Source organism: Coturnix japonica, chromosome 13, assembly GCF_001577835.2.
Source record: "Coturnix japonica isolate 7356 chromosome 13, Coturnix japonica 2.1, whole genome shotgun sequence".
NCBI classification, from domain to species: Eukaryota; Metazoa; Chordata; class Aves; order Galliformes; family Phasianidae; genus Coturnix; species Coturnix japonica.
Window position 1 is genome coordinate 3,677,555 of NC_029528.1, and position 27,894 is coordinate 3,705,448.

General features: G+C 44.8%; 2 protein-coding genes across 5 annotated transcripts in view; one reads left to right on the forward strand and one right to left on the reverse strand.

The window, feature by feature from the left end:
* KLHL3 (kelch like family member 3) overlaps positions 1–26,233 on the reverse strand; it is a 107,218-nt gene extending 80,985 nt beyond the window's left edge. Inside the window, exons 1-3 of the mRNA XM_032447490.1 lie at positions 26,126–26,233; positions 22,817–22,967; positions 20,495–20,615 (exon numbers count right to left, since the gene is read on the reverse strand). The gene's annotated coding sequence lies outside the window, so the exon portion shown is untranslated. The remainder of the gene's footprint in view (positions 1–20,494; positions 20,616–22,816; positions 22,968–26,125) is intronic.
* Positions 14,681–27,792, forward strand: MYOT (myotilin). Of its 4 annotated transcripts, none has more exons than XM_015875684.2 (10): positions 14,681–14,843; positions 16,576–17,175; positions 19,492–19,642; positions 21,704–21,802; positions 23,773–23,822; positions 24,242–24,374; positions 25,488–25,695; positions 26,160–26,325; positions 26,838–26,971; positions 27,230–27,792. In XM_015875684.2, exons 2-10 carry the CDS (start codon positions 16,742–16,744, stop codon positions 27,400–27,402), a joined length of 1,548 nt encoding a protein of 515 aa, XP_015731170.1. In that variant the 5' UTR covers positions 14,681–14,843; positions 16,576–16,741; the 3' UTR covers positions 27,403–27,792. The 4 variants fall into 4 exon arrangements, with proteins under 4 accessions (XP_015731170.1, XP_015731171.1, XP_015731172.1 ...); XM_015875685.2 differs by having other exon boundaries at positions 14,682–14,843; positions 23,779–23,822; XM_015875686.2 differs by lacking the exon at positions 16,576–17,175 and having other exon boundaries at positions 14,694–14,843.
* Positions 27,793–27,894: the final 102 nt, after the last annotated feature.

Genomic DNA, 27,894 nt, shown 5'->3' on the forward strand with positions numbered 1-27,894 from the left:
CAAGATCCAACTCGCCTATGGATGCTTTCAGCATGACAGCCAGCTTCACTTGGGGAGGACTAGTCCTACCCCCGAGCACCTACACAAAGCAGCTCCCCAAAACACAGTCAGGTACCAATCCAGAGCATAGGACCTTCCAGGTGAATGTGCTTTAGAAATGCCCTATCTCCAGCATGTCCTCTACACAAACATCTCTGAATAATGCACCCTGCTTGAGATTTAAGCACGTAACAGCAGTGTTCCTTCAACTCCCATTGCTTTACACAGCTCTTCTACCAAGTCTAGAGGAGACACTGTTGGACTCAGAGAGATGTATGCTGACTTCACCAAATCCAAGCTATCCTCTGTATTCATCCCTCAGCATCTGGGGAGGGAAAGCAGCTCATATTTTCTTTAATAACCCAAGTACATAGGAAATTCTGTACATCCCAGATTTGCATAGAAATGCTCTGCTTCCACTGAAGTTTTGTCTCACTTTTCTTTCAGGACTTTCAATGCAGAGAATCAATCAACCCAAACTAGAGTCCTTCCAGCAGCTATGAGTACTAACATGGTACGTTATAAGCAGCTATGGACCTGGCCACTGTTGTATATCAACAGCAAACCTGTTTTGCTGCAGCTAATGGTGCTGCTCTCTTGACTTTCCAACAGGCTGGAGAGAATAAATTGCTGCAGTTTATCCCCATACAGCTGACATTCCCGCCATGCCATCACTCACAAGCAGGGATCCGCATATTAGAAATGTAACCCCCCACCCCAGGCAGCCCTCAGTCCTCAGAGAGGAGCTGGAGGAGAGGAGACTTTCCACTTCAAGATTCAGCACTGCCGCAGGCTGCTGGCAGCAGGAGCCCCAAAACCAACCTGATGGCTTAAAGGTGAGTAACGCTTTAACTTCCATCACGCTGATAGTGCTCTTGGGTTACATGCTATAGCTTTCTGGGAGAAGGGAAGGAGAGGTATGGATCACAGCGCTCCCCTTCCAGCATGCTGAGTTCTGCTCTTACCTGTGACCTCATAAAGAGTGGGAATTTAGGTATCCTAGCAAACCAGGAGCTCCAGCCCCTCAGCAAGCCTGTATGCATGAGCATCTCTTACCTCCCCCTTAAACATCTCACCTCATGAATGAGTTATTTTGCAAGCAGCCAACCCATCAGTATTTGATTTAGTGTCTTGGGCTGGGAGAAGAAGTGAACAGACCACAAAGCATTCAGCTGCTGCTTCACACTTGGCTCGGATGCAGGCTCAGGTGTGCAGCACAGCATCTACCACTGGGCTCCAAAGCCTCTCCCTAAAGACAGCTCACCAGTAGGTAAAAAGAAAAGGGACAGAGATGCTACAGGGAATAAGCTGGCAAGAAAATATAACTCCTACTTTCAGTGAGAGTCTTTCCATAGCTCTGGGAACTATATGCAGCACAGGTACCAGGAATCACTGCCTTTCAGCAGCAGCAGCAGACTGCTCTGACCCTCATTTGTAGCCACAGAAGTTCATCACCCAGCAATAAAGCTACCATTAAGTGCCTCAAGGACCTTCCCTGAGCACTCTGTGGCAGCGCAGCCCCAGCACAAGGAAGTTTTGTACGCTACCTTTGGCGTTACACAGGGGTCATGAAAACAAGGGACAGGTGGGGAAAGGAGTTTGGAGCCTCCCAGCTCCAAATGCAAAATGCAGCTGAGGAACAAGCATTTCCTTGGCAGAGCAGGGAGCAAGGCACACCCAGGGGCAGCACCCGCCTCTGGGAAGAACCTTTGTTCTCTCTGTTGCCTGGATAACAACTCATCCCTTCCACATTTTGCTTTTCATTTGGACAGTACGGTAGTGTACAAAGATGAAATGCAATACAGGGCTACAAAAATAAGCCATGACTCACTTTTCTAAAGAAACATCACTAAAATATGAGAATTTGGGCACTGCACCATCTACAAAGATGTCGTTCTGATTTACTCCAAGTCGAGCACCAGCTAAACTCAGCCCTGGCTTTCTGGCTTGTCTTTGGGTGGAAATGAACATATTCCTCAGCAATGCACTCCGGCTGCTTGACAGGCCAACAGATTTGTCTGACACCAGCTGTTTCCAGATCAAATGCTGCACATGTCACTAAAATTAGACCTATCATATTCCTAGAGGGGACCCTGCCTGTGCCCAGCCTTTGCCTGGGCTCCCCAGAGGTAGAGCTCACAGCTCAGCACGAGCCAGGCACACACAGCTCTGCAGAAGCCCAAACATCATGGCTCATCACCTCAACTTACTTCTTCTCCCCCATGAAACAAGGGAACAGCATGTGCCACTGTCATTAGAGCTGGTCATGAGAGCTGAAAGCCTTCGATTCCTAGTGCTAGAAATAACTGTGAGAATGGGTGCGCACTTATTTTTCATCTGAAAAACATCAGTGCACCTGTGATTTACCTTTATGCTGCCAGCTCAGCTTTCTACAAAATGGTTTGGGCTTTGGAAAATTATTTCCTAGTTTTATTTGACTGTCCAGCAATGGCTTAATTTAGGCTACTTGAATAACTACTTTGGGAACTGGCACTTCCAACTGCATCACCTACACCTCAGTTCTAGAAACATGCCTCTAAATACAGTGCCTAACAGTACTCTTATGCTACACTTAAGCCGCATAAAAACTCCAACACTGGAATAGTATCTATATACACACACAAAAAAGCCAACCACTGTGTTTTACAGCACAACAGACCCCCATGTTCTGTGCTTTGTGGTGACACTGCAGTGCACAGTATGGGGATGGCAGTCCTCTGACCACTGCAGCTCTTTCAGAGGTGGCCACAACACACCTCAAGTCCCAGCAGTTCTGGAGCAGTGCTGTTGATGGACTCAGGCTCTCAGACACCAGCAGATGTCCCAGCTTTTCCAGTAGAGAGACCGGAGTCAGGGACGAGCCTAAGCACAGGGCAAGCTGTTACCAGCCCCTCACTCTGCCCCTACAGGAGTTACACAGAGCCAAAATGACCAAATGGCAGCAAAAGCAGAGAGAAGAGTGCTTTAAATAACACTCGCCTCAAACACAAGTGCAAACACAGGAACTCTACCCTGTGTGTAAAGCACTGCACTGACTTTTCCCCATGCTGGTGGCTCTGCATACAGAATGTGTGCCAATGTGACCACTGCTGGTGGAGCTGAAGCTGGATAGGATTAAGACCAGAAATGTACAGCAAGAACACAGGCAGCCAGGCAGGGCTCGGAAGCTCTGGTACATCTCTGTCTCTTCCAGCTCTAAAACACAGGGGTTAGCAGGTAGAAGCGTTTGAAAAATATGATGCAGGCTCTGCAAAAGCTGCCCCAACTTTCTACTTTCTTCTGAGTGCAACTTAGCTACTGGTACCAGTCTGCAGACATCTCCATTGAATGTGCTCCCACCTGAGGCTCTGCTTTCCCTTCATGTCTGTTCAGTGCAGTGTAAAACAGCAAGGCAAAAGTAAATAGGCCCTGGGACAGAAGAGGCTCTTTTTGCATTCATTCCGTTTTGGTAATTACTAATATAGCACTGCCATCCCATGCTATGCTGGATGCTAGGGCAGTCACAACTCATACAGTGCCTTCATGAAGAACAGGGCACACACACAGCAGGTCAGCAGGTCTAGTTTGGGGAGAGCAGTAATACACACAGAAATAACAAGTCATCACGGAGCACAGGATAGTAAAACCATGAGTCATGCACAGTTACACACACTGAATGCACAATTCAGATCTCCTAAGCCTGCTGGAATGAGATCTCCATCTCCTGGGAAGGTGTGCCCCAGTGAAGCACAGAGCTGGCCAGGCTGTGCTCTTTCTTGGCTCCATTAATTTAATCCTCATTATGACTCACACGAAAGTCATTGCTGCACTCTAGGGTGGCCGGGCAATGGGCTGCCTGAATCTCACTGCCAGAATTCATAGAGAAAAAAACACGGCTGCGGGATGCCATATGTATTAGGATTGAGGCCATCTCACTATCCACCCCAGGTGTCCATATGGGGCACTGGCATTTTCATGCACTTGAAACTTTCACGTGTCAGAAATTCTGGGCACAAAATCCACCTGCATTCCTGTAGCCCTGGCATGCAAAGAAATACACAGGTTTGTGGTTTTTTTTTTCACAGAGATGGAAGGAAGGAAATGACCAGGCTCTGTTTAACCTGGCACCGCCGATCTGAGCCCTAAATATCCTGTGTACAAAGCCCCCACTCTCATAACAGCAGGGACCATTTGTAGATGAGCATCTGCTCACAGCAGCAGAGCCCACAGGCAGAGTACAAACTTCAGCCACAGCACCAGAACCTTCCTGCTGAAGAGCCCCCTGAGGTTTATTTTAACAACTCTGGATCCTCATGATTTCAAGTGGAAGCTTAGCATCTCTTAAAATAAGCTCTAGTCGTCTTAATTTCAGTGCTTAAAAAGGGATTTAGTCGCTTGGTTTTAGGAACTCCAGTTTGACTCAAGTGTCCGATATCTGTCGGCAGTTCAGCTGTTATCCAAACAAGGGGTGGGAAAGCCAGGATTTTCCAGCCCTGAGAAACAGCTGTGCTGGGAAGAGGTATGTAACAGGAGGAATAAAGTCAGCTCACTCAGCCCTGGGCTGCAGCCGCTGGATGGAGCCGGCTGTGGGCGCACATCCCGCTAGGCGGCCCCCGAGCAGCACCGGGAGCTCCGAGCTCTGCTGCAGGGGTTGGAGCTCAGAGCTGCAGGGCCACCAGAAGGCGGTGAGAAGGGAGAGATGATGGGGACCGCTCCCTTCGTGCCATGCTGTGAGTGGGGTGTGTGGCACGAGCAGTAACGCACTATAACCTGCATACTGGCACTGCCTATGGATACTAGCGTCCCACTGATTTCATGGCCACGTGAGCCATGCACAGTGAAAACGATCACTATCTCAACAGGGACAAGTCTTAACCAACTCCAAAATTCAGCTTTGAGCTGTGCTTTTTCCCCACATTAAGACTATTGTGATAGACGTTGTGATATTCAGATTATTTTCTTGAGACATTCTGCTCTGTACAACGGACAAACTCATTTTAAGCTTTAGCATAGAATTTCAAGCATGGAGTCAGCAGACACGTGTCAGCAGTTGTGCTGCTCTCCATGCCTGAAAGTCTTTGCTAATCCCACAGCACGGCTGTCCTTAGAAGCCAGAGCACCTTTTTGTCTCCCCTGGACAACACGCATGGAAATTCACACACGACTTTTAAGTACAATTTTTTAGATGCAATCCTAATATCCTCCTAACTGCTTGGAGGAAAGCAGTGAAAACCTAACACAAAGTTCACTACTGAAGCAGGGCCATTGAGCACAGAAGACACAGAGCTCAAGAGAGAGCTTTTACCTCTCCACTGCCTTTAGGAAATCCTCATTCTTAGCAGTTCTGTGTTCATATCACTGTCAGTATGCACAGCTTAGGGTCACAAGACATCCAAGTGCCTAGAATACATTATTCCCAAAGTTTAAACACCTCTACAAAACTGAGTAACACCTTGAGGCACGTGCAGATGGCTTGCAGAATGCAGCACCCTAATTAACTGAAGGTTGCTTCCCTTTCTATTTGAGCCTGTTTTCTAAACCAAAGGCATGCCAGTATGTTAATACGATGATGTAGCCTAGGCCTGCCTCACCTCTAAATGTGGATTCAGAGATGTACTCCTTCCCCCTACCCCCAGTTCATAACACAGCGTATTTCAGATCCAGCAGATGCTCATTTTATTCCTAAAACAGATTTAATGGGTTTTCCATGACCTAAATACCTGGCAAAAGGGCTCTGTGCAGCTTTAATACTTTCCTAGCCCTGTGTTAAATTTGTCCTAATGTTGCACATCACATAATTCTGCAGCCATGTCAACTATTCAGGTAATGCTAGAATGTCATCATTATGGTTTATGTCGACAGCATGATCTGTATGTACCTTGTAATCATTCTGGTGTTGGGTTGCAAAGGTCCTCGGACTCTTCATTTGGCTGAGTCTAATTCTGTCCTCCTCACAAAGATCTAGAGTTACACTAAGTAAAGGCTGACATTTACAGAGACACTGAGGCTGCTGGAGTGACTCACCAAGGTAAAACCTCGGCTATATATTCTTTCAAGGACGTAAGCTGTACAGTGCCAACGTTTCCGCTAACCTGCTGCAGAAAGGTTCAGTAAGGCAAACATGGGCAGAGGGCACATCATGCATGGAGCTCAGGGAATGCTCTCCTTTGCCATCACAATGCTTCGGCAGCGCTCAGGGATGGGATTCCAGGTGACTGAGAACAAGGAGTTACAGGCAGCCTGGAGCAATCGCTCCTACCTGAAAGGAAAGGACACATTTCAAAGAGAAAAAACCTACTCAGAGCAACCCACCAGCACCTGCTTGGAAGCAGAACGACCTCTCATTTTTACTGAGACAACGAGCTTGCACTGAAGCCTGCTATTTCTACCATGTGAAACCAACTAATAGCATCAGGGCTGGTCAGCATTGCTAAATCCAAATACATTTACTCTCCTACATCCACTCTGCTTTCTGACACAGCTTCTGCCATCCAACACACCTGAAAGTCTCATGGTTTACCAAATATCAAGAGCCACAGCAACATTCAGTCTCAACCCAAACCAGACAGCTTTACACTAAGAATAGTGCCTGTTTACATGAGTAAACTTCTAAGCCTTTTATCTATTCCCAAGAGCTCTTCTTTATTCAAGTCCAATATTAACAGCGAAAAATTTCAACACACCTACTAGAAACAACTGTAAAATGGAAGAACCACACAACATGGGGCAAGTGCAAACATCTAACATGGACAGCACACATTAAGGATGAGTTTGTCTACAAACCAGGGAGCTGACAAGCAATGGGGGATTCAAGGATGGCTTCTGCTTCTGACTGTGGACGCCTAGGGCAGCCAGGCAGTGATCTCCCCATGACAGGGTCTCCCCTTAACTGAGCTGGGAAGACCCCGCTCTGGCAGGAGCTTACCCTAGTCTTCTTTGACTGCAGGTAACTGTGATACCACACGTACAGCTCCTGTGCTTCCTGTGGGAACACTGACTGCTTTGCACATTGCATGACATCAGCTTAGTTCCACTTGCAAGAATGACAGCTGTCATCTTCAGCCACAGATTCTGTTGTGTCAGAAGTTCTCAACTGCCATAATCACACCACAAACTAATACCACAAAGCTGTGCCTTGAGCACAAACGCACAAGCTGATGCTGTTATTCCTGTTTAGATATTTGCACTTAGGCATCTCCCTCAGAGCAGAACAGCCAAAAGCAACAGCGCACCTACTGGAGAATTAAGCTTTGCACTGTACAGAATTCAAGGGGGCAATAGATCATACAGTGCAGCTTTGTTAATACTGTTTTAGTTATGTGGGAACATCTTTAAAGCAGGTATGTTAGCCCAGGAACTCCTCATCAATGCAAACACGTCTGATTTTTACTACTAATTTTTAATGAGTGGGGGAATAAAAAGAAAGAAAAAGAAGAAGAAATCAGCTCATTTTACAGGTCCTGAAAAGTGGCTATACTGACTGTTACCTAACAGTCTGCAGGGAGGCAATGCCAGCAGTGTCACAGGGATCCACAGTGGAGCACTGCCAGGATTGGTTTGCGGCGGGAACCCAGGGCAACTCAGTAACATTGGCTTCCCTCACTCTTCTCCCACATCCAAGGGTTTAGGATTATCCAGCAGTCCTTGCATCATAGCCCTGCCCTGCTGAAGGGTGCATGATACAGCCTTGGACAGGAGCCATCCTTGAATTGCTTGGGAGATAACTTAAGAGCAACAAGCAGAAGTATGAAAGCCATGGGTGGTCTAAATACACACGTAACTGCTTTGCTGGACCAGGACCAAGGGTAACACATCACAGGTTTGAATGCGATGCACAGTGTTGTGTTCTTGTCAGAGGTGTTCAAATACCTTAAAGCAGCCCATTGTCCCATGCAGCCATCCACAGCTTCTATATGGACACACCAGCCAACCCCAACCAAATGCAAAACAGCCTTCAGTACCATCTGTTTTGACAGCAAGCAGGGAAAGAACATCTTAAATTCAAGCAATTTGGATCACATCAGAGCGAATAAACCTGTTATCGGTACTAAATCCCAGTCTGCTGAGGTGCCTCCATATTTCCACACCGTGCTCTTACCTGCACCTCTTTAGACACACCGGTAGAACTAAGGAACCAGGTTTCACAGGTGAATTCTGTACTTTGCATCAGTATCAGCAACTTTGGTTAAACATCCCCAGGCTGTGGAGGTGACCCAAGCGTACTCTCAGATATTAAGAATGCTACTGCAGTGCTGCAAGGAAAACAAGACAGCTCTAAAACACTGATTTATTCTTGTCTTTCCAGGCTCACAGAGTAAATCCAAAAGTCTCCTCGCAAACCTCAGCATCCTGGCAGGACCAGGGGAATGTGACAGTAAGTACAAACATTATATTCAGATTCCTAAAGCCTTTGTCTCCAAAGCCTTTGTTTACTCTTCCTCACACTCCAGGAAATAGTGGAAAGCCACCAGTGTTTTGCTGACCATTGGTTACTCAGCCAATGATGTCCCTAGTAGCCATTCAGTCCAGCAGAGTTCCACTGCTTCAATTCAGCCATTATCTACTGGCACACAAAGAGTTGTCTGCATGTTTTCAAAATTGCCATTTACGGTATCTGAGAAGTAGTTTGTAAGGATCAGCTCACAGTTGTATTCAAATGATGTGGCAACAGTCATCAGGAATAACAAGATCTAGACCCTAAGCCCTGAAAAAGCGATTTCAGGCTTGGAACATTTCCTATCCAGAACTGCCAGGAGAACTGATGGGATGGGGAGAAGACCACAAATAACTGAGTGGCTGCCACACAGCTTAGCCATTTGTCAGCTTCCTTCACAGATTCACTTCAGAATAGACAGTTGGTTTAGAGCAGAGGGCGAGAGCTGGTAAATTCAGACTATTTAGAGAGAGACACTGACATCTGAACTCAGACTGGAAGAGAAAGATAAAACAACTTGGGTTATTTTGGAGGAGACACAGACTATATAAAGTCCATTACCCCAGCAAAACAAACCCAAGCACTTTGGCTGCACATTGCAATTACTCCATACACCAGACATGTCCTGGAATCAACTAAACCAGGTAGGGATCTCTGTAGAAGGGGGCAACTACTGGAAAGCAACATTGATCTCTGCTTACAGTGTAGGCAACAAACTGCCTTACAGCATAAGACCAGAAACACTTACCAGCTCTGCTTCCCACTGAGTTTGTGCTAACAGCCCAATGAGTCATTTTCTCATGGAGCACTTGAAGGGAAAACTCTCCACGGGGCGTTTATTAGGTCTGTGCATGAACAACAGATAAAACACTTTGGCATCTCTGAAATAAAGTACCAGCAACACAAACAAGCTTCTGCAGACCAGAAATTCAAACTAAAAAAACTGTTTTTCTTCACTACGTACAGATGCAGAGTCCCTCAGGAAGCCTGATTGGGTCTCCCTATGGAATCACACCTGTGTTTACAAAGGTAACAAGCACTCACTGAACGGCACAGCTTGCACTACAACTTCAGCTGCTGGCTTTAGATCTCAAGGTGTCTTGTTCCATGAGAAAACAGGCTGGAACTTTGGTTCACTTACACTTCAAAAAAGCCAACATGCTTCATTTGCAGCACCATCAAACAAGCATCTTAATTGGTAAATGATCCAGACTACTCACATGAATTCATCTCATTTATTTTCTACCACGAAGGCTGAAGTGGAAACCTTTCACAGTAACTTCCCTCTCTGTGTTATATTCACTGCAATAGATATTTATTTTCCTGCATTGTTATTTTCATTTAAATGCACACATCAGCCTTTTATTAATCACTGGTCTGCAGGTAAAAAGGAAAACCCCAGTCACCACCCAGCTTCAAACACATGTAGAATTAAATCAATTATTGTACGTAAACAAACAAACAAGCCAGAGAGATGAAAGGTTGCACTGTTCCCTAATTATTATTTCAGTAGGCAAATATTGAGGTCAGCCGCCTAACTCCAGTATTTCCTCCCCCAGGGTCTGCAAAACGTAAGAGCTACAAAAGGTCAATTAGTGGTATTTGAATGTCGTGTTCACGCTACACCCACCTTACAGGTACATTGGTACAGAGAATACGATCAGATCATAGATTCTGCAGACTTCCGAATACTACGAAAAAGTAGGTATTGCTGTGCCTGTCTGATGTGCAGTTATTTTAGGGGGATGTTGACAAAAAAATGAGAACAAGACTTGCTGCCAGTCTGGCATTCTAATCATTCCATTTTTTCTCTCTTATTTTGAGCAGAAGCGTGTTCATCATCAGTTCCTGGTAAGTACGCTGCACGTTTCTTTGTTGGACAGCACATCAGTTTAGGACCTTAAGCTTACTTTCTTCCTCCTTATCTAATTTAAAATGACAGTGTTCAAAGAGTAGCCAGAATACATCTCGCAATGCCAGGCAAACTGTTTAGCTTTAGTTTTGACACAAGCACCTTTTTGCATTTTATTGCTGCCAAACCCATCACTAATTAACAGCCCTTTTGCAAGGACTAATATCTACCTATAAACATTTGGCTTCTACAGTACAGCAGCATGCCTGAATTTGTCATTCCAGAGGAAGTCTGCACCCTGGTTATTACAGAAGCTTTTCCAGAGGATTCTGGAATATTTAAATGTGTTGCTGAAAACGAATTTGGATCTGCAGCATCCAGCGCATGCCTCTCAGTTTCCCCCGGTAAGCAGATGAACCTCTGAGCTGAGCAAACGAGCTTAAGAGAATTTGCTGCAGCTCAGAATCAGGCAGTCCCAGACCTCTACCAAACAAAATCCAGACCAAAATGCTTCCACTGACTCAAAGAGAAATGGCCTCAATGCAGCTTGCTGCATTGCTTCTCAAAGATGAATGCAAGTTTCTGCTTTTGCCTTTCTTCCTCACAGATCAGTGTAAGGATGACAGGGTGAGAACGCTGCTCTGTCACCAAGGAGTCTCATTCCTGCACTTCATCCCTTCAGGATCCCCAGCTTAGCCCAACACACCACCTATACTTACACCCTCATTACTGTAACACATACCTTGTCTGGCTTGTGCTGAAAGCCACCTCCAAACAGAACAACACCTCGTGTGTAAACCAAAGCTCACCAGCCCCAGTTTTGCTAACATAGCTGTGCAAGTTCGGGCTTAAACAGAGCCCAGGCAGGTAGAGCTCTCATCTACCAAAACACCTACCCCAGTTTTACTCCAGGTTACTGCAGCATGCTGAACTGATGAACCTCCACTGCTTTCTGCCTGAGTTGTGGATGATTCTGCTTTTAGGAGCAAAAGAGCTGGACAGCTTTGCAGGTGCTGCCCACATGCCAGCTGTGCAAGTCACCACGAAGAAACCCAGCTTTGCTAGGAGCAGCCAAGCTGCAAGCAAGGACAGAGATGTGCCCAGCCTGCCATCCTACAGCACAGACACAACAGGGCTGGGAAATCGAGCAGAAGCCACAAACTTTGGCCAGCTAAGTTCAAAGAGTGAAGCTGAAGATCTTCATGGAGTTTATGAGAATTCACCTCAGAATTCACCTCTGCGGTAAGACAAAGATAAAATCACATCCCTTTATTTTTACATCCTACATAGGGAACGAACTCACTAGGCACCATGGTGTTTACTGACATAACATAGATCTCCAACAGTGAGGGCTCAGAGGCCCAAGCTCAGCGCTGTAAAGCAATTTCCTCCATTCTGTTAGCAAAGGGGAAGCCGTGATGTGTGCCTCCTCTCCCTGCCAAATGCCAACGATGCACTATGGCGATCCCATGACAGCGTGTGGGAAAGGCTGTCCGTGACCAGAAGCATTCTCTGTGCTATAGGTTATTTTTGGGTGTACTCACCCACTTTAACTAAACCAGTTATCTTAACAATCCTCAACACCCTCCTCCAAACTCACTACTGGAGAGATCATATTTCAGTATAGATCCCTCTGGGCACAGGAACTTTTTACTACATCACTGCGTAAAATCAGGGTTTGCTTCAATAACCTGCAGATATCCCTGAGTTGACACTTCAGCCCTGGGCCCTCCAAGGATGAATTTCTCCAGTGACATCAGCTGGGGCCCTACAAAGAGCCTAGTGCAGAATCAAGAAGGTAATCAGCAGACCTTAGGGCCTGCAGCACTACCAAGCTGCAGATGGGCTGCTTGCAGCCTGTGATGAAGTGATGAAGCTCTGCGTATGCTATCATTGCTTTCAGATATCAAAAGCCAAGCACAGAAACACAGCACTGAGTCTGAGTCAACTACCCCAGCCCAATCCTAGAGATTAAGGTGAATTTGCTTCAGAGTAAGCTTCTAGCAAGGAGCTGCACTGTGTATAAGCTTTATCTGATAGTTAGCTTCAGCAAGAGCAGACACGTTATTGACTACCAATCAAAAATGAAAGCTTTACTAAAATCCCAGGCAAACCTCTTAGGAGGAATGGGGGCAGCTGGAGACAGACACTGACCCACCTCTCAGAGCAGGACTTACTTTTTCATCCCCCCCACAGACTGCTCACAGACACTCCCAACCAGCGACCTGCAAGGAGGCTCTGATTATACTCCCTGCTGCGTTTATTGCTTGCACCTGATGTCCTGCATCAAGGGATGTAACATGCCACCAAAATCAGACATGCAATAGCGTTTACAAATAGGAGATGTTAACTAGCATAGAAAGCTACAGTGTGCTTGCAGCTGGCAGCAATGCTGAACCGCATTTTGGAAGGCATGAATATGTACCACAAGGCACAGAGAAAAAAACAAGAATTTCTAAAAGCATCCATCAATAAGCACTTAAATAATTTTGAAGCACGCAGCCTTATTGCAGTGTGCTCTGAAACAGCACCGTGAATGGGACTCAACATTGCACAGGTTGCTGTCAATAACAATTAATTGATCACTTGTAACGATTAGCTGTAAATAACTGTCTTGTTAGACAGGTTTAGCCATAAAAATAACACGTAAAGCATGAGGCTGAAACTGTTACTGAAGATCAAAAGAAACCCTGACAAATATCATGAAGCACTAAGCTACTATTGGGAACAAATCTAAAATGAATGAAATCTTCGTACCTCTCAAATTTTTGCTTAGTATCAGCCAGTCCATAAAAGTCAGAACTGCAGTTCTAGAGAAGCACAGCTCCCATTAGTCCTCTAGAGCCCTTTATACTGACAGGTTACAGCACCCTTCCCAACAGCCTTAAAGAAAGGGTCCAAAACCAGCACTGCTAGGCTCCATACTGATTATTAAGTTAATATGAGCCACTTAATCAAAGCAAAAGAAGAGGGCTCAAGTGTTTTAGATAGCTTTTACTATTCCTCAGTAAATTAACAGAAGATTTGTTGCTGCATCATTCAAGGAACCAGGAGAACCCGCTCAGATGCAGTGTGTCACCAGCAATAAAAAGGAAACTGAAGTAGTACAGAAAGCAGCTGGTCAGGCACTATTAACTTCCCCCAATGTAAGCTACCAGATTTACCCCTCTGCCTTCAACACTTGAGCTTCTGGTTCCTCCATGTTTCTTTCCTACCTTCTGGATCTCACACACTTCTGTTCCTTCTCCCTCACACAAGTCATGCCAGCTGTGTGCAGCCATTTAAGCACAAAGCTGTCCTCAAACAGAAGCCTTGCAGCCCACTTTAGTTTGCACCCTCACTGAAGCCCATGGGAAGGCAGAAAGCCCATCTGCACACAGAACTGGCCTTCAGCTGCTCCCAGCTTCCTGCTGAACAAGCCTTCCTGCCACACTTATCCTCTTCTGTTTAATTTTTAAAGCAATCAACTCTCTCTGTACAAACCACAGTTCTGTTTTGACTAAAACAGCAACAACCAAGGCCACACTCCTTCCTTCTCTGCCTTTCACCAGAAGGAAATGAAAGAAATTATCACTCAATCAACACCTGCTTGTAGATATTGTCCACAAATGGTGAGCTGATGCTTAAATACAAACCCTCACGCAGGTTAACTCAGAGATGGCTGTGCTGGAGGACTCACCCTTGCAAGGCTTGGAGGTTTTTTAAACAATAGTATGCATGTTAGGCCACGATTGCTAAACTATAACTAAGATACTTAAATGCTATAATGCTAATTTAAGATGCAATTAAGCAGTGCAGCCTTTGATTAAAGGCACACAAATCACCTAATCTGCCAGCAGAATCTGGTGAAAGCAGCCTGGCTGGCTCTCCTGATCCAAGTTTATATGCATAATAATAGCCCCAAACAGCAATATATCATCAAATAATTCTTCACCAACAAGCCTGTTTAATTGGCGTTATTCAGCATAGGAGTGATTCTTCAGACACACGTGGTTATTCCACCCCCAGCAGTGTTACTGTGTGCTGTGGTGTGAGCAGCAGTGCCAAGCACAGGGCACTGCCAGCTGTGAGCAGTGCTGCATTGTGCTGCTCACCGCTTCCTTCCTAGCCCTGACAGCTGGTGTACACAACCCTGAAAGCAGCACTGAGTTTTAATCACTACGATTAGTTGCTGCTAGTTGTGGTAAATGAGCAAAGAAGGGATTTCACTGAACTACTAAGCAGGACTTAGGGAGGGCTCCATGGGCAGGTCTCACTGCTGCCCACAGCGTGATTTGCTGACTTCAGGCACCTGCCAAAAAATGAGGTTCTGGCCCATAAATAAAGTGCCCTCAGCTAGGGCTGGGCTGGAGACTCTTATTCTGACACTGGTGTAAGCAGGAGGACAGGCAGGTCCAGCAGTGTCATTTGCTGGCACCACATTAAAGTCTCTGGTCTTATAATGCTACGCAGAGGACTACTATGATAGTCTGTGTCAGTGAATGACGGTCCCTTCCCAAAATACGGCTTAAAGCCCAGGTGACAACTTCTAGGCTGTAGGTAAGGCTTTTTTTTTTTTTTTTCCAGCCCTTTTTATTGCAAATCTGGTTATTGAGTTGGCATGGGAAGTTACAATGTGCTGGGTAATGCTGAGATAGAAATAGAAATGTACCTTTAAGGTACCGTAGTGTCAAATGTAATATGGAAGGCAAAGAAGGGGGAAAAAAAAAAAAAACACTGATAAAGCAAAGTGGCTCTTACTGCTTCTTGTTGTCATCTTGTAAAGTCCAAATCTGTTTGGATTTTTCTGCTTCCACCCAGAGCCAGGTGGAATGATTGGAGGGAAACATAACTTACCCCTCGCTGTGAGGAGCAGATCTGTGCGTGGCAGGGCAGCAGCTCAGTGTCTTATTGAACTGCAGTGTGCTAGGAAAGAAAGGTCTGTACAGAGCCTGTACATAAAAAGAATGAATCTGTACACTGATGTCAAAGCAGTATAAAAACAAGATTCGACCAGTTTTCTGCACCAGTGAATGAGAAGATAGTTTGGATACGCTCCAAAAAATCTGATCTGGCTTCAAATTCCAAGAAGGCAACCAGGGGGAAATGAGGGAATCGTTACTATGAAACCTGTTTAGTTACTGTTAATTTACTACTAATGTTTTAATTACCTTTAGGAAATGAAAGCTTTGAAACCTCATAAGACAAGAGCAATGTCTTCAGTTGATTCCCTCCCCTAGGAATTTCTCACCTCTTTGGGCTCTCCAATGAGAGGAATACAATATACTGTGTATATATAGCAGCTAAACAGCTGATCTCAGTGGGGCAAGATTACAATTTTTTCCAGCACATGTAACTGTGTGGATTTACATTCTCATTTTTTATTAGTAGCTTTTCATTTATTTGGAGGGGGAGGAATTGGTATTAATTTATCTTGGAGCTGAAGTTAGTTGTCATTCCTCACAAACTTACTCAGTTGACTCAAATGAAACATTCCTGTGCTGTGAATTGATAGGATACCAACATTTAGATATCGTTGGCTTCCAAAATAAATGGAGGACCCCCGAGCAGCTTGGTGTGCCCTACTTCATCCTGCAGCTACGCCATCCCAGCAGTTAATGGCCACAACAGCAAATCTCAGGGAATGGCTTCCAACAGAGAAGTGTGGTCCTCAGTATTCCAAGTCCCAGATCTTTATTTGTTACATAAAGCTCCGAACTAAGAAGCTCTCAGAGATGAAATCAGGATTCTTGCTTTCCAAAGTTAACTTTTAGGTAGAAAAGCAAGTGGAACTTGTTTCATGCTTCCCTACAGCGTAAGGAATTTCTCAGCAAAAGTAACCAATTCTGCATATAATTGTACATACAGTATTTTGTCAGGGTGTGAAGCTGCAGGATCCAGAGACCTGTAGTTAAGATGATATGCTGTATATCACTCTGCTTTGCAATCGTATCTCCAGCTGTCTGCGTTCAACTGGTGATGGGTTATCGCAGTAAACTTATTGTCATTCCTTGTAGAATTGAGAGGGCTCTTGCAGATAAGATAGCTGTGGTGAGCTCCACAGCTGGGTCTGATGGAGTGTGTGACTCGTTACCTGAAATGTTTGTATAGTTTATAAATATATTCTATATATTCTAATCAATCCTAAATCTTCTTATTATAAGCTTAAGCTTAAACTGTCAACTGCCTGAAAATCGTATTCTTTGGACTGCAAATGACTGCTCAAAGCACAGTATTTCTGCCATTGAAATTGTGATGTACCATTTCTTTTATCTGTATTGTCTTCCTTAAGGGAAAATCCACTCCAAGAAAGCCTCTATCCTGCAAGGCCAGGGTTCCACTCTATTCAGGAGCCCAGCCAAGAAAGCTTTTGTGGCCTGCCACCTAGTTTTTACCAGCCACCCACCCAAAGCCAGTTGTCACCAACCAAAACCCAGGACAGTCGTGAAAGTTCTCCTATGAGTGTCCATAACCTCCCATCCGTTTCCTCTATGTGCCAACCAACCATGTTTAACTACGAACGTCCAAAACATTTTATCCAGTCTAAGAATGTGTGTCAAGGGCAACAGCAGCCTCCAGGATCCTCAACATCTACAGAGTCAAGCAGGCAGATCAAACAGTCCTCCATTCTAATCCAGCCTCGTAACCCTAGCGGGCAGAAATTCTCCTCCTCGTCATCGCTGAGCTCTTCAATCACGCTCTCCTCGCCTTCCTGTAGTGCCCCTAAGGAATCCACATATCCCGTCACACCTGCATCTGCGCAGTCTCCTGCTAGCTCATCATCTGGGCAACGGCTTATATCCATGCCTAACCAAACCCCCGCAGCATTCCTATGCTCAGTGCTACCCTCGCAGCCTGATTATAACAGCCAAACTCCTCCTATGGAACCTCAGTAAGTATACACAGGCTTCTAACCTCCCCTTGCTTTTGTCTGGCCTGGCCTCTCCCATGTACTGACTGATCCAGATCTGTGGTGAAGCCAATGGGACAACTCCCACTGACTTCTGATGTGCAAGGCAGGGCTTTGCATGAGCAGAATGAGCCAAGTTAGGAGGCTGAGAGCTTGCCCTCAGCGTCTGTGGGAGTAACTGAGGGTTAAACTGCATGGCAGTCAAGTCATGGGCTGCCCTGTGGGTTTGTTGGGCTTACTTTGAACAGTTTATTTTGATTTGGGGGAAAATGTTTCATTAATGGTATGCAGAACAGAGATAGACATATAGGGCTTCTGGACAGGGAGGAAGGCAATAATAGTTCCCACCTAACTCTAAGATTTGGTCTCTTCTCCTAGTAACTAGCAACAGGACAAAAGATAATGGCCTCAAGTTGCACCAGAGGAGGCTCACGCTGCATGTTAGGACGAACTTCTCCTCAGAGTGACCAAACATTGGAACAGGCTGCCCACAGGGAGGTGCTGGAGGCAGCATCCCTGGAGGCAGCCAAGAAATGTGTCAATATGACACTGAGTGACGTGGGTTAGTGGGAATGGTGGCAATGGGATGATGGCTGGATTGGATGATCTTAGAGGTCAATTCATTCTGTGATTTCTTATAAGTCTCAGCAGTATTTTCAGGTTCCAGCTCATGATGAGAATCTACAGTATCTACGATACAGTTTTCATTAATCATATGTGCTAGCAGAAAGGCAGCCACTTTAAATTTTTACCCCTTAAGACCGAAGACTAAATTCTTTCCTGAATATGTATTATATCATTTTGCCTTTGGGCTGCAATCCAAATACTTTCCAAGGTCAGTGAGATCTCTAAGGGAGCTGGGTCTTGCCTTCTCACCAACTTGTCTTCCTGCCAGTACTAGCTGGGGGTCCACTGAAAGTCAGTGTAGCATATCCAGGAAACATTCAACTGAGGATATTAGAAAGGTGAAGGGAGGAGAGGGCTCCTGCTGACTTGGATATGAATTCAGGTTTAAGTGTCAGTTTTTGTTCAGGAAACCTGAATGTTTCTGGGTCTTTCTGAAGCACAGCACTGAGGGAAGAAGGAAGGTAAGACAAAGCAGGCTAGCTGGGATGCTGAGAAGCAGTTTTAAAAAGTGCTGCAGGAATGTTTGTGGGTTAGGTCTGCATGTGGAGCAACTGATGAGGTTTGTGTACATAGTGGAGCATTTTTGTTTCCATAGCAAGGAGCTCTGCTGCCTCGCTATGCCTTTTGTATAAGCTGCTCTGAAGAACTAAATGCAGCGTTCTGTGAGTTGAGGAATTACTTTCCTAATCATTCTACAAATGGACAAATGGACGTGAGACTTCTTAACCTGCTGGGCAGACTATGAAAGCTACTAAGTTATGAACTGTGTGCGCTATTAAGCCCAAGTAGTACTGAAACACATAGGAGAGTTACAACTGTTTTGCCCTACTGCAATCAGCTGACTAAACTCCCAAGCAACAGGAGTAAGAGGATTTTGGATAGAAACAGCTGTAGAACACAACTGCAGCATATGAGGTCCTGCTGCACTTAATGAATTGGCTTAGGTCCTGCCAGAGCACTGTGACCTCTAGGAGACCTTCTCAGTCTGTTTTGAGGGATGCTCCTCTCTTCCTAGAGGAAACGTTTCAGAATGAAGCCAAACTTCTTACTATAGCCAAGACTTGATTGACTCTTGAGTATGGGTTATGGGGTCAGGCTTTGTGGGAATTGTAGCTTGGGCTTCTAAGGACTCCTGTGGGGTTATCCTGGCTGTGGAACATCTGAACATAAATGCTTCCAGGGGCCACAAAGTATAGAATAATTAACAAACTATTTGATCACACATAATAAACTAGTTTGTAATCCTGTTGTGGATTTGCAGCTCCCCAAGCCTTGTTTTTAACAAATGAAATTGTAAAGGAGTGCAGTTTTTGCTCCTGGACAGGCTCTCCAAGCTCAGTGCAACTAGTGGTGCCCTTTAAACACTGCCAACCTGACTGCACACACCCCAGCCAGGATGGGAGTTGCTGCAAGATTTAGCGGTACAGAATGGAGACATGCAGCAAGCTACTGAGACAGTGGTGGGGGAGGACACGGAATGACATGGGTAGACAATGATGCTTCCCTTTTTCATACTCAATTATGCCACCTGGCATCTCCCAAATTCTTTACAAGTTCATTTGAACCACAGCTCCTAGGCAGCAGATTGTCATCTTTGTGTGTATTTTGTAAAACTGTAGTGACACAAGCAAGCCTACAGAGTAACTTTGCTTTCTCTTCCTGTGTGAGTAGTTACTCAAAACCAATGTACAAAAAACAAGCTAGTATCAACTCCATGCAGAAGACATCTGACCAAGAAATCAGAGGAACAAAAGAGGCCCTCATCCAGGACTTGGAAAAGAAACTCCGATGCAAAGACAACCTTCTCCAGAATGGAAACCAGGTAAGTGAAATCCACTAATTAAAGAATCACTTTACTGCAGTTCTTATTAGTGAAAGGAGAGATGTAGAGATGGTTGTAGGACCCCAGGGACTGGAGTGTCCAAACTTATCAGAAAGCAAAAGGAAGCACAGGAACAAGTGGAGAAGTAGCAGCACATCATTAGGGATTGATGAGAACTGGCCCGAAGGCGTAGCAAGAGAGACAGCAGCCGTCAGCATGTATGTGTGCAGCTAGTGGAGCAAATGAGTGTCTGCTTTTGCTTGGGCTACAGTACGGGAGGCAGTGGCTTCTGAAAGCCACCTATGGTAGCAAGGATGTCTTAGAGCTGCTGTTGCTTTTCCCTTTCATCCCAACTTCTTGGCCAGCACGCACTATTCACCTGATCTTTGAATCTGCACGATCAAGTTAATTAGGCTAGAATCAGGAATGAGGTATGTGTACAGGAAAGAAAGGCGCATTGTTTGTAGCCATGGCACAAACCACAACCTTCTCCTGAGAATCTTGCTGAATGTCACATCCACAGACAACAGAAACCCAAGAAGAACACCTCAGTTCTTCAGACACAATCTGACCTTGAGTTCCAATGTTGGGGTTGATAAGCTACCCCGAATCATTAGAAAGTTGGAGTAATACTGCTGCTTATTCTAGAATATCACCACGTGTGGTAAACCTCTTTGACTTCTTTTAGATGAATGATAAAAAACCAAATAAAACACATGACCTTTTGTCATAAAGTCAGTGAGTTACAGGATGGTCTTAGACCCATGCTTAGCTATTTATACTGTGAAGGGACAACATACAATCCCCTTGGTCAAGAAATCCAAATCTGGGAGGAGAAAAGAACTGGCTTACCAGTAGGGAAGCACATTACAGCAGCACGTTGGAGTCAACAGGTCTGTAGTGCAGGAACCTTGCTGCTGACTGAAGGCAAACTAGTAAAATCCCAGGGTTTATAGTCTCTTTGCTCTTTCCCCTGAAGCAGAAAGGAGTTTTGCCATTATTACCAGTGGAAATGGATTTGTGTCATATATAATCTTAAACACTGAAGGAAAAACATTAGGTCAAATATGAGTTAACATGTCCCTAACAGGAACACCCTATCTGCTGTAATAATGTTTGCCATTGCAAGCCAGTTTTTCTTCCAATAGGAAGCCAGGCTAAAAATAAGGCTTGTGCAATCACTGCTGTGCCCTCCTCCCTTTGTCCTCCAATAATGTCTGAAGCAACTGACGGCCTCAGCCGCACCTGATGCGGCAGTGAGCTCAGGGAGACTCCAATAGACTTTTATTTCTTCTAAGGAGTAGATTGCCAAGCCTTTCCAAATCCTTGCCTACAAAGGAGTAATCACATATATGTCCTGAACATGAGGTACACAGGAGGAAATTGAGGGAATCCAAGTTCACAGAACTAACATACTTAATCTCCTTCAAAGTAACTAAACTGCAAGACTGCATTTAGCTCTACTTGTCTTCAACCCTACGTGCTGTATTCATACTGTTGGAACTCACTGTTACATGACTGAAACCCATTCTAAACTCCTCTCAGAACAGCACAGAGTCTCACAAGGCGGCTGCTTTGCTGCCATAAAGCTCCTGTGTGCTGTCAGGGCTCTGGGATTCCTCTCCTCCCTTTCTGGGAATAGGGGACACAAGCACCCAGCCTCTAGCTCCTGAATTAAATCCACAGCTGAGCGACTTGGAAAGTTTTCCCAGCTCTAACAGAAAGATACCCTGGGACTCTGGCTTCTGAGATAATGCCATCAGTTACCCATAAATAATCACAGAGCAGAGAAAGGAGGCGTGGAAGGCCACAGATGGCATTAGGGAGGCTCTGATGAACAGGCAGTTTAATCTTTTATGCATTTTGTTGCTGTATATATTGAGGATGACTTCAGTAGGCATCACAGACTGCAAACCCACTGGAACCGGGGTAGTGTTTCTATTCAGACACTGTTTTCATTGACAACACCCTGACTTTGTGGCATATCAGTGTGCTCTACAAGATTAACTGAAATAGTAAATGGGCTTATAACTAGAATTCTCCTCCATGCTCTGCTCTAAGCGATTAACGTATGAAGAAAGAATGGCTCGCAGGCTGCTTGGACCAGAAAATGCTGCATCTGTGTTTGAAGCACAAAGTGAAGACATGCAGAACGCACAGGTAAATGGGGGCCTGTCTCAGAGGGGGAATTTCCTGCTGATTGTGCTGTGAACTGTTTGTGCTTGAAGAGAGATAAATAGTTTTTCTTGGTACCAACACAGGAAAGAGAAGGGGAAAGCTTTTGTCAGCGTAACTCTGTATCTTTTAGGTTCTGGGGGGTGATTGTGGAGAGGGTTGGAATTTAAGCACTAAATATTGGCAGTACGTCCACCATCCCCTTGCTGGGCCTGATCTGATCTGTAGGAATGACCTCTCTAAGGAGGAATGACAACAGCTGCTGCCCGGCACTGTGACGGGCAGGGAGGACAGTGAGGGATCCAGGTACCCACTCTAAGAGCCTGAGTTCAGACTTGGCCAGCATAACAAGATTTACACCTGTCACCGCTTTGACTAAGTGACATTGACTACAAGAGGTCAGGGCCCTGCGGTGGCACTGGTGGGGTTTTATCCCTTCCTGAAGCCTGAAATTATTAACAGAAGACAAAGCAGTTATTTTGGCAGCCCACATGCTGAGAGCCAAAAATCTATTACAACTGGCGTGTTCAAAAACATTTTAGTGGGCGACTTGCATCACTCAGTGGCTATTCAGAACAGACCAGCTAAAAGCTCTCCCTAGCGCTTCTCTGATGAAAGTTAGTGGAAATATCTGTGATGTAGCACTGGACACCTGGGCTGCCAAAGAAAACATCCCTCCTGCTACAGGCATGCGGACAGCCAGCAGGCTGGCATCTATCTTCCAAAATGTGGTTAGCAAAACTCAATGCAAGACACTCTTAAGGTCACTTAAGAGAGGAATACACACTGAGCTATCTGTCCCCAACAATCACCTGACAAGAAGGGAACATTATGGGTATCAGAGATCTTTTTTTTTCTTCTATTTTTCACAGAATAATGAAACATTTGGTCAAAACAGGATAGCTGAGATTGTTCAAAGTGCATGAAATGCTCCATAAAAAAGCAGAAGGAGAAACTGGGTTATGGTGGGGAGATTTTATTCTCATCGTTCTGACTTACTTTTAAATACTGCAGTCACTGATACTTTCATCCTCTCATTCCTCAGGAATGTAGCTGTGTTGTTGGTCCATATAATAGAGTGTCAAAATTATCAGCAGCAACTTCCTCACCACAGCATCATCTCACAAGACAAACAGCCATTGTACAGTACCTGTGTAAATGAGCAGATAGAAGCAATTGGCTTTGGAACACGGCGTTGAGCTCAGTGCAGCTAACCCTTTCAGCATGTGATGCTTCCCCTGAACTGAACTTTGCATCTGTGTTTGAAGTTTAAATCCAAGCTTAAGTGTTCCACAGCAATGGAGTGCAATAGAGCGCAGAACCAAGCACTGTAATGGCAAACACTCCAGAAATTTCCATGCAGTATTTTTTCTATCTGATTCCATAGCTAAAACGAGTTACTGGTAGTAAACCCTGCTTGTATTTTCCAAACGTCCAAGGTCCTAACAGGAATCAGTGTGGGGTACTTTAGTAGAGGTACCATGTGATTGTGGAGCTGTCAGTAAGTTTAGCTGGCGCTGTGATCTAGAAAGAAAAATATTTTCCAGCTCAGCATGTGTTCATTGCCACTGGTACCATATTTAAGTGGCACAATGCGATTCTTGCCAGTGATTCCACTTCTATTCCTGCTATTGGGAAGGACACTCCGTACTGAGCTCTTGTTTTAGATACTGCCACTCTCACTTGTAACAAAGGTTATTGGCTTGCCAAAGGCCCAGTGTGCCAAATGAAGCTGCTGCACCTATCACCTGTACAGTGATGAGAAGCTGTCCCATCCTATTAATAGGACTTGCTGGCATGGTAAATAGCCTAGAGTGAAAAAAGGGCACGTTACTTTCTGCTGCGAGTTTTGTTACCTCTTAACCCAACAACTTTTCGAGTAGTCAATCTGCTTAAAATGGCTCCTCATTCAGCTTGTAAACTTAAGTTAATTTGGTTTTTCTCTTCTTTCTGAGCACCAGAATGCAGAAAACATCAGGCTGCAGGTTCCTACAACACACGTAAGGTAATGCATAAAAGCCAGCGCTGCGTGATTCTTTGTGACTTATTTCAAATGTTTCTAGGCAAAACCAGCATTGCTTTGCTTTTTCGGTTTCTAAAGTACGTTTTGTAAAGTAGTTATCACTAAATTCATTCATTTCTTTCAACTAAACCACAGCCATTTGTAGATGATGGCTGATGCCTATGGTCTTAATCCAGTCAGTTCTAAGCATAGCACTAAAGGTTTAAAGACTCACATGTTTCTATTTTGAATTGAGTAACTTCAGCAAAATAAGCGGTTGATCAAATGTTGTGTCTTACAGCTGAAAAACAAGCTATGTCAGTACTGCTGCATCCCTAAACCTCTTGAGGGACTCTGCTTCAAACTGTCTGATCTGTGCTACGGTACATTTACATGAATAACTGTTACTGTCCTCCTCTTAGGAGCAGACCATCCTCCAGAGGAGATGAACGTGGACATGACTCGATCCAGGAAAAGTTTTTCCAACCACGATTTACACAAGTGCCAGAAGATGTAATTATTGAGGAGGGACGATTCTGCAGGCTCGACTTCAAAGTAATGCCAGCCTCTCACTTTCACTCCTCTTAGCTGTGTGGTGTATGTAGCGTGAGCAGAGGACTCTGAGCTGCAGTGCCTCTGTGGCTCAATAAGCCAGAGCACTAACAGCAGATTTCCCAGAGTCTCCCTAGGCAGAAGATGGGTAAATGTTACTACGTTTTCCCTTGGATAATGTAAGGGGAATTAGTTTCATAAGAGCATGGTTAGAGCTAAATAATGGTGGTAAATGGTGGACCACTACATAAAGCCTGTTATAGCTCATTGCAAAGACCAAATGTTGAAGCCCTGATCCAAGAAACCATTTAGAGAGGCAACTGTGCTGTGCCCTGGAACTCTCACTGAACTCAGAGGCATGAAAACATGTACGGCAAGACCTGTCCAGGACTGCCTGCCTTTAATGAGTCCTCCCTAAGGCTCTAAGTATTCTCTTGCTGGAGCAGATAATCTGGCAAGAAAATGCACTAATTACAGATAAACATAACAGCAGACTGGGCTGAGACTGCAAGGTAACTGTACCAACCCTAGGGTAAGAACAAAGCTAGGGCTTGCACATATGTAACCTTACTGCAAATATTGTTTGCTGATCTGATTGTGAATTGGCTTGTTTTTCCTTAATTACATCCACAACAACTTCCACTCCCTTGCTTTAAGTAAAGTCTTGCCAGACTTCAACGTGGCCTTTAGCTATTTTGCTATGAACTGCTTAACTTCTGTATGTCATGGGCAACCTAGAGCATGTCTGCAAGACAGCTTATATTATCTAAACTGTGTAGGTAACATTGCTTCAGTACGAGGTGTGAGATTAGAAAAGTGAACTCCCTCTCTCCAAAACCACAGTAAGCACCTCCGAGCTAATCAAAGCTACCTAACAGGATGGAAACAACAGGGGTTTGTAGGAACAGCATCCCCTGTTCTTGTAGACAGAGCTCATCTCTCTACAGCACTTCTCTGTGCAGCACCAACATTAATATTCAAAAGTAGGCGAGACTAAATTTTGTACAATGATCATGACTTGATCACTTAAATGCTTCAAACTCCGTATGGCACTGAAGGGTTTGTATTATCTTATCTTAAAGCTGTTCAACTCTGCTGCTTTCCTCTCCTTCACAGGTTAGTGGGCTGCCAACCCCAGATGTGATGTGGTATCAGAATGGAAGGATGGTTCATCAAGATCAGTTTCATAAAATGATAGTGTCAGAGAAGGGATTCCACTCATTTATTTTTGAAGCCGTGAAATCATCTGATGCAGGAACGTATGAATGTGTGGCTGTCAATCGTGCAGGAGAATCATCCTTTGCAGTTAAAGTGGAAGTAATCGGTAAGATGGAGAGCACTGATAAATACTTGGCCAGATTCTGAAAATCTTAGTATTCTAATGCCTTCCTCTGTGTGTATGTGGTATTACAACAACTAGGGAGCACAAATCTCCACACATTCCAGCTCAAACAATAACAAGAAGTGTATCTTTGCCGAAACTATCTTAACACATTGCATTGGGATGAAATATTTCTTCTGAGCACTTTTACTGGGGAATTTAAACATAATATAATCTCTAGAGTTTGGGATTTACTCACCTTCGAGAACTGACAGCAGAATGTAGATTGACTGTCCTCCTAAAATGGATTGTGTCTACTACACCCTTATGCACATGGGAACTGCCTGTAGGTTAAGAGATGCTGGAGGGAAAGTGTCCTCCTGAATTTAGCATTCTGAAGTCTTAAAGCTTGATAATAATGTTTAATACTTACAGCAACTCCATCTTATCTTTCCTCTTTAATTCAGCAAAAGAACATCACACGCCTCCAACTTTCATCTTCAAGCCACAAAGCAAAAAGGTTTTTGAAGGAGATACAGCCAGGCTTGAATGCCAGATCTCTGCCATCCCAACTCCTCGGATTTACTGGAAAAGAAACAATGAAATGGTACAATATAATACAGACCGAATAAGGTATCCTACTAATAAGTTGGCTGTTAGTGTACTAGAAAACAATAACCACTGTTTGTTAAATCCTATTTCAATGAGCTGGTTAACAAAAGCAGCAGCTGGCTGGCCAGGCACATTGCTCATGATGAATAGGCTCATGTGCCAGACAGAAATGATGCTCAGAGTCTTGTTTTGAGGGCACAGCAAGATGCTGCTGAATTCCAGCAGGAGCTACAAGGCCCATGCAGAAGCATGGCTTTGGGACTAAGACATCTGGTGTGTTTGTTGAGCTCTGATGCTGTGGGGGCTATAAAAGGGCCTTGGTGCCACCCTAATGCCATCACAATGTGCATTACCACTGATTCGTAACAAAACTGCAGCACTGATGTTCAAATAGTTCATAATGTCCTGTGAGAATTGTTCTAGGGCTCTTTCAGCTCTTCAGCATGTAAACTGGCTCTGATTTCAGTATCTTCTCATTTTTCTCCTCCAATCACTTACATGTAAATATATGTATATATAAATTTCCCCCCCAGCTTGTTACATGACAATACTGGAAGAATTTGCCTCCTGATTCATAATGCAAACAAGAAGGACGCTGGGTGGTACACAGTATCTGCAGTCAATGGAGCAGGAGTGGCCACGTGCCACGCCAGACTGGAGGTTGCAAGTAAGTACTGCAGCACAGTGCTGCCACAACCTGAACTGCCACCTGCTGCATTCAGAACAGACCCCGATGGTTCACCCAACAAAGCTCAGCCTGCTGAAAACTATATTGTCACTGAGAGCAAAGAGGGTGAATGTAAGGCTTCCATTTCCAGCCTGTTAAATTCACTTAAAAGCTGGATGTTTTATGTTGCAGATAAAAGATTGAGTTGCTATTGCCTGGGTCTGGGGAGACACTGAAAGGGTCTTTTTTCTGTTCCAGCACATACAAACAAGCCAGTTCCAGCCCCGAAGCAGCTACGAGTCCGACCAACCTTCAGCAAGTATTTGGCCCTCAATGGCAGGGGGCTGGATGTGAAACAAGCCTTCTCACCAGAGGGAGAGTTCCAGCGTTTGGCTGAGCAGTCTGGACTGTATGAAAGCGATGAACTTTAACTGGAAACAAAGAGGAAAAACTCATAACAACGAGAGACAAGGCCAACGTGGATGCAGTTAACTGGTGATAGCTCTAATTAGCAAAATACCTATCTACGTATTTTTACTGGTGACTGTTGCACATTCTGCTGTTCCCATTTTACCATGTTAGATGATATTTATATGGGTTGGTGAATATAACCATTTTCTGAGTATTGTATTTTAAATAGAGCCTAAGCAGGCAGGCCCATTAGCTCCCACCTGTGCTGGGTTACGTGCTGAAGTAGGTTGGTTTGTACTGCTTCTCTAACACTGCTCTTGGTGAGAACTCTGTACTGCCTGATTACTAAACCCGAATAGAGTGTTTTTATGAGACTTAAGTAGAAGCAAATAAAATCTTAAACACCCAAACGCAGAGTTCGCCTCTTTCTTTCCCTGTGTCTCGGTCCCACACACAGCCCATGGCCGCGCGTTAACGGCCGCAGCCAGCGCTCCTTTCCGCCCTGAAAACCA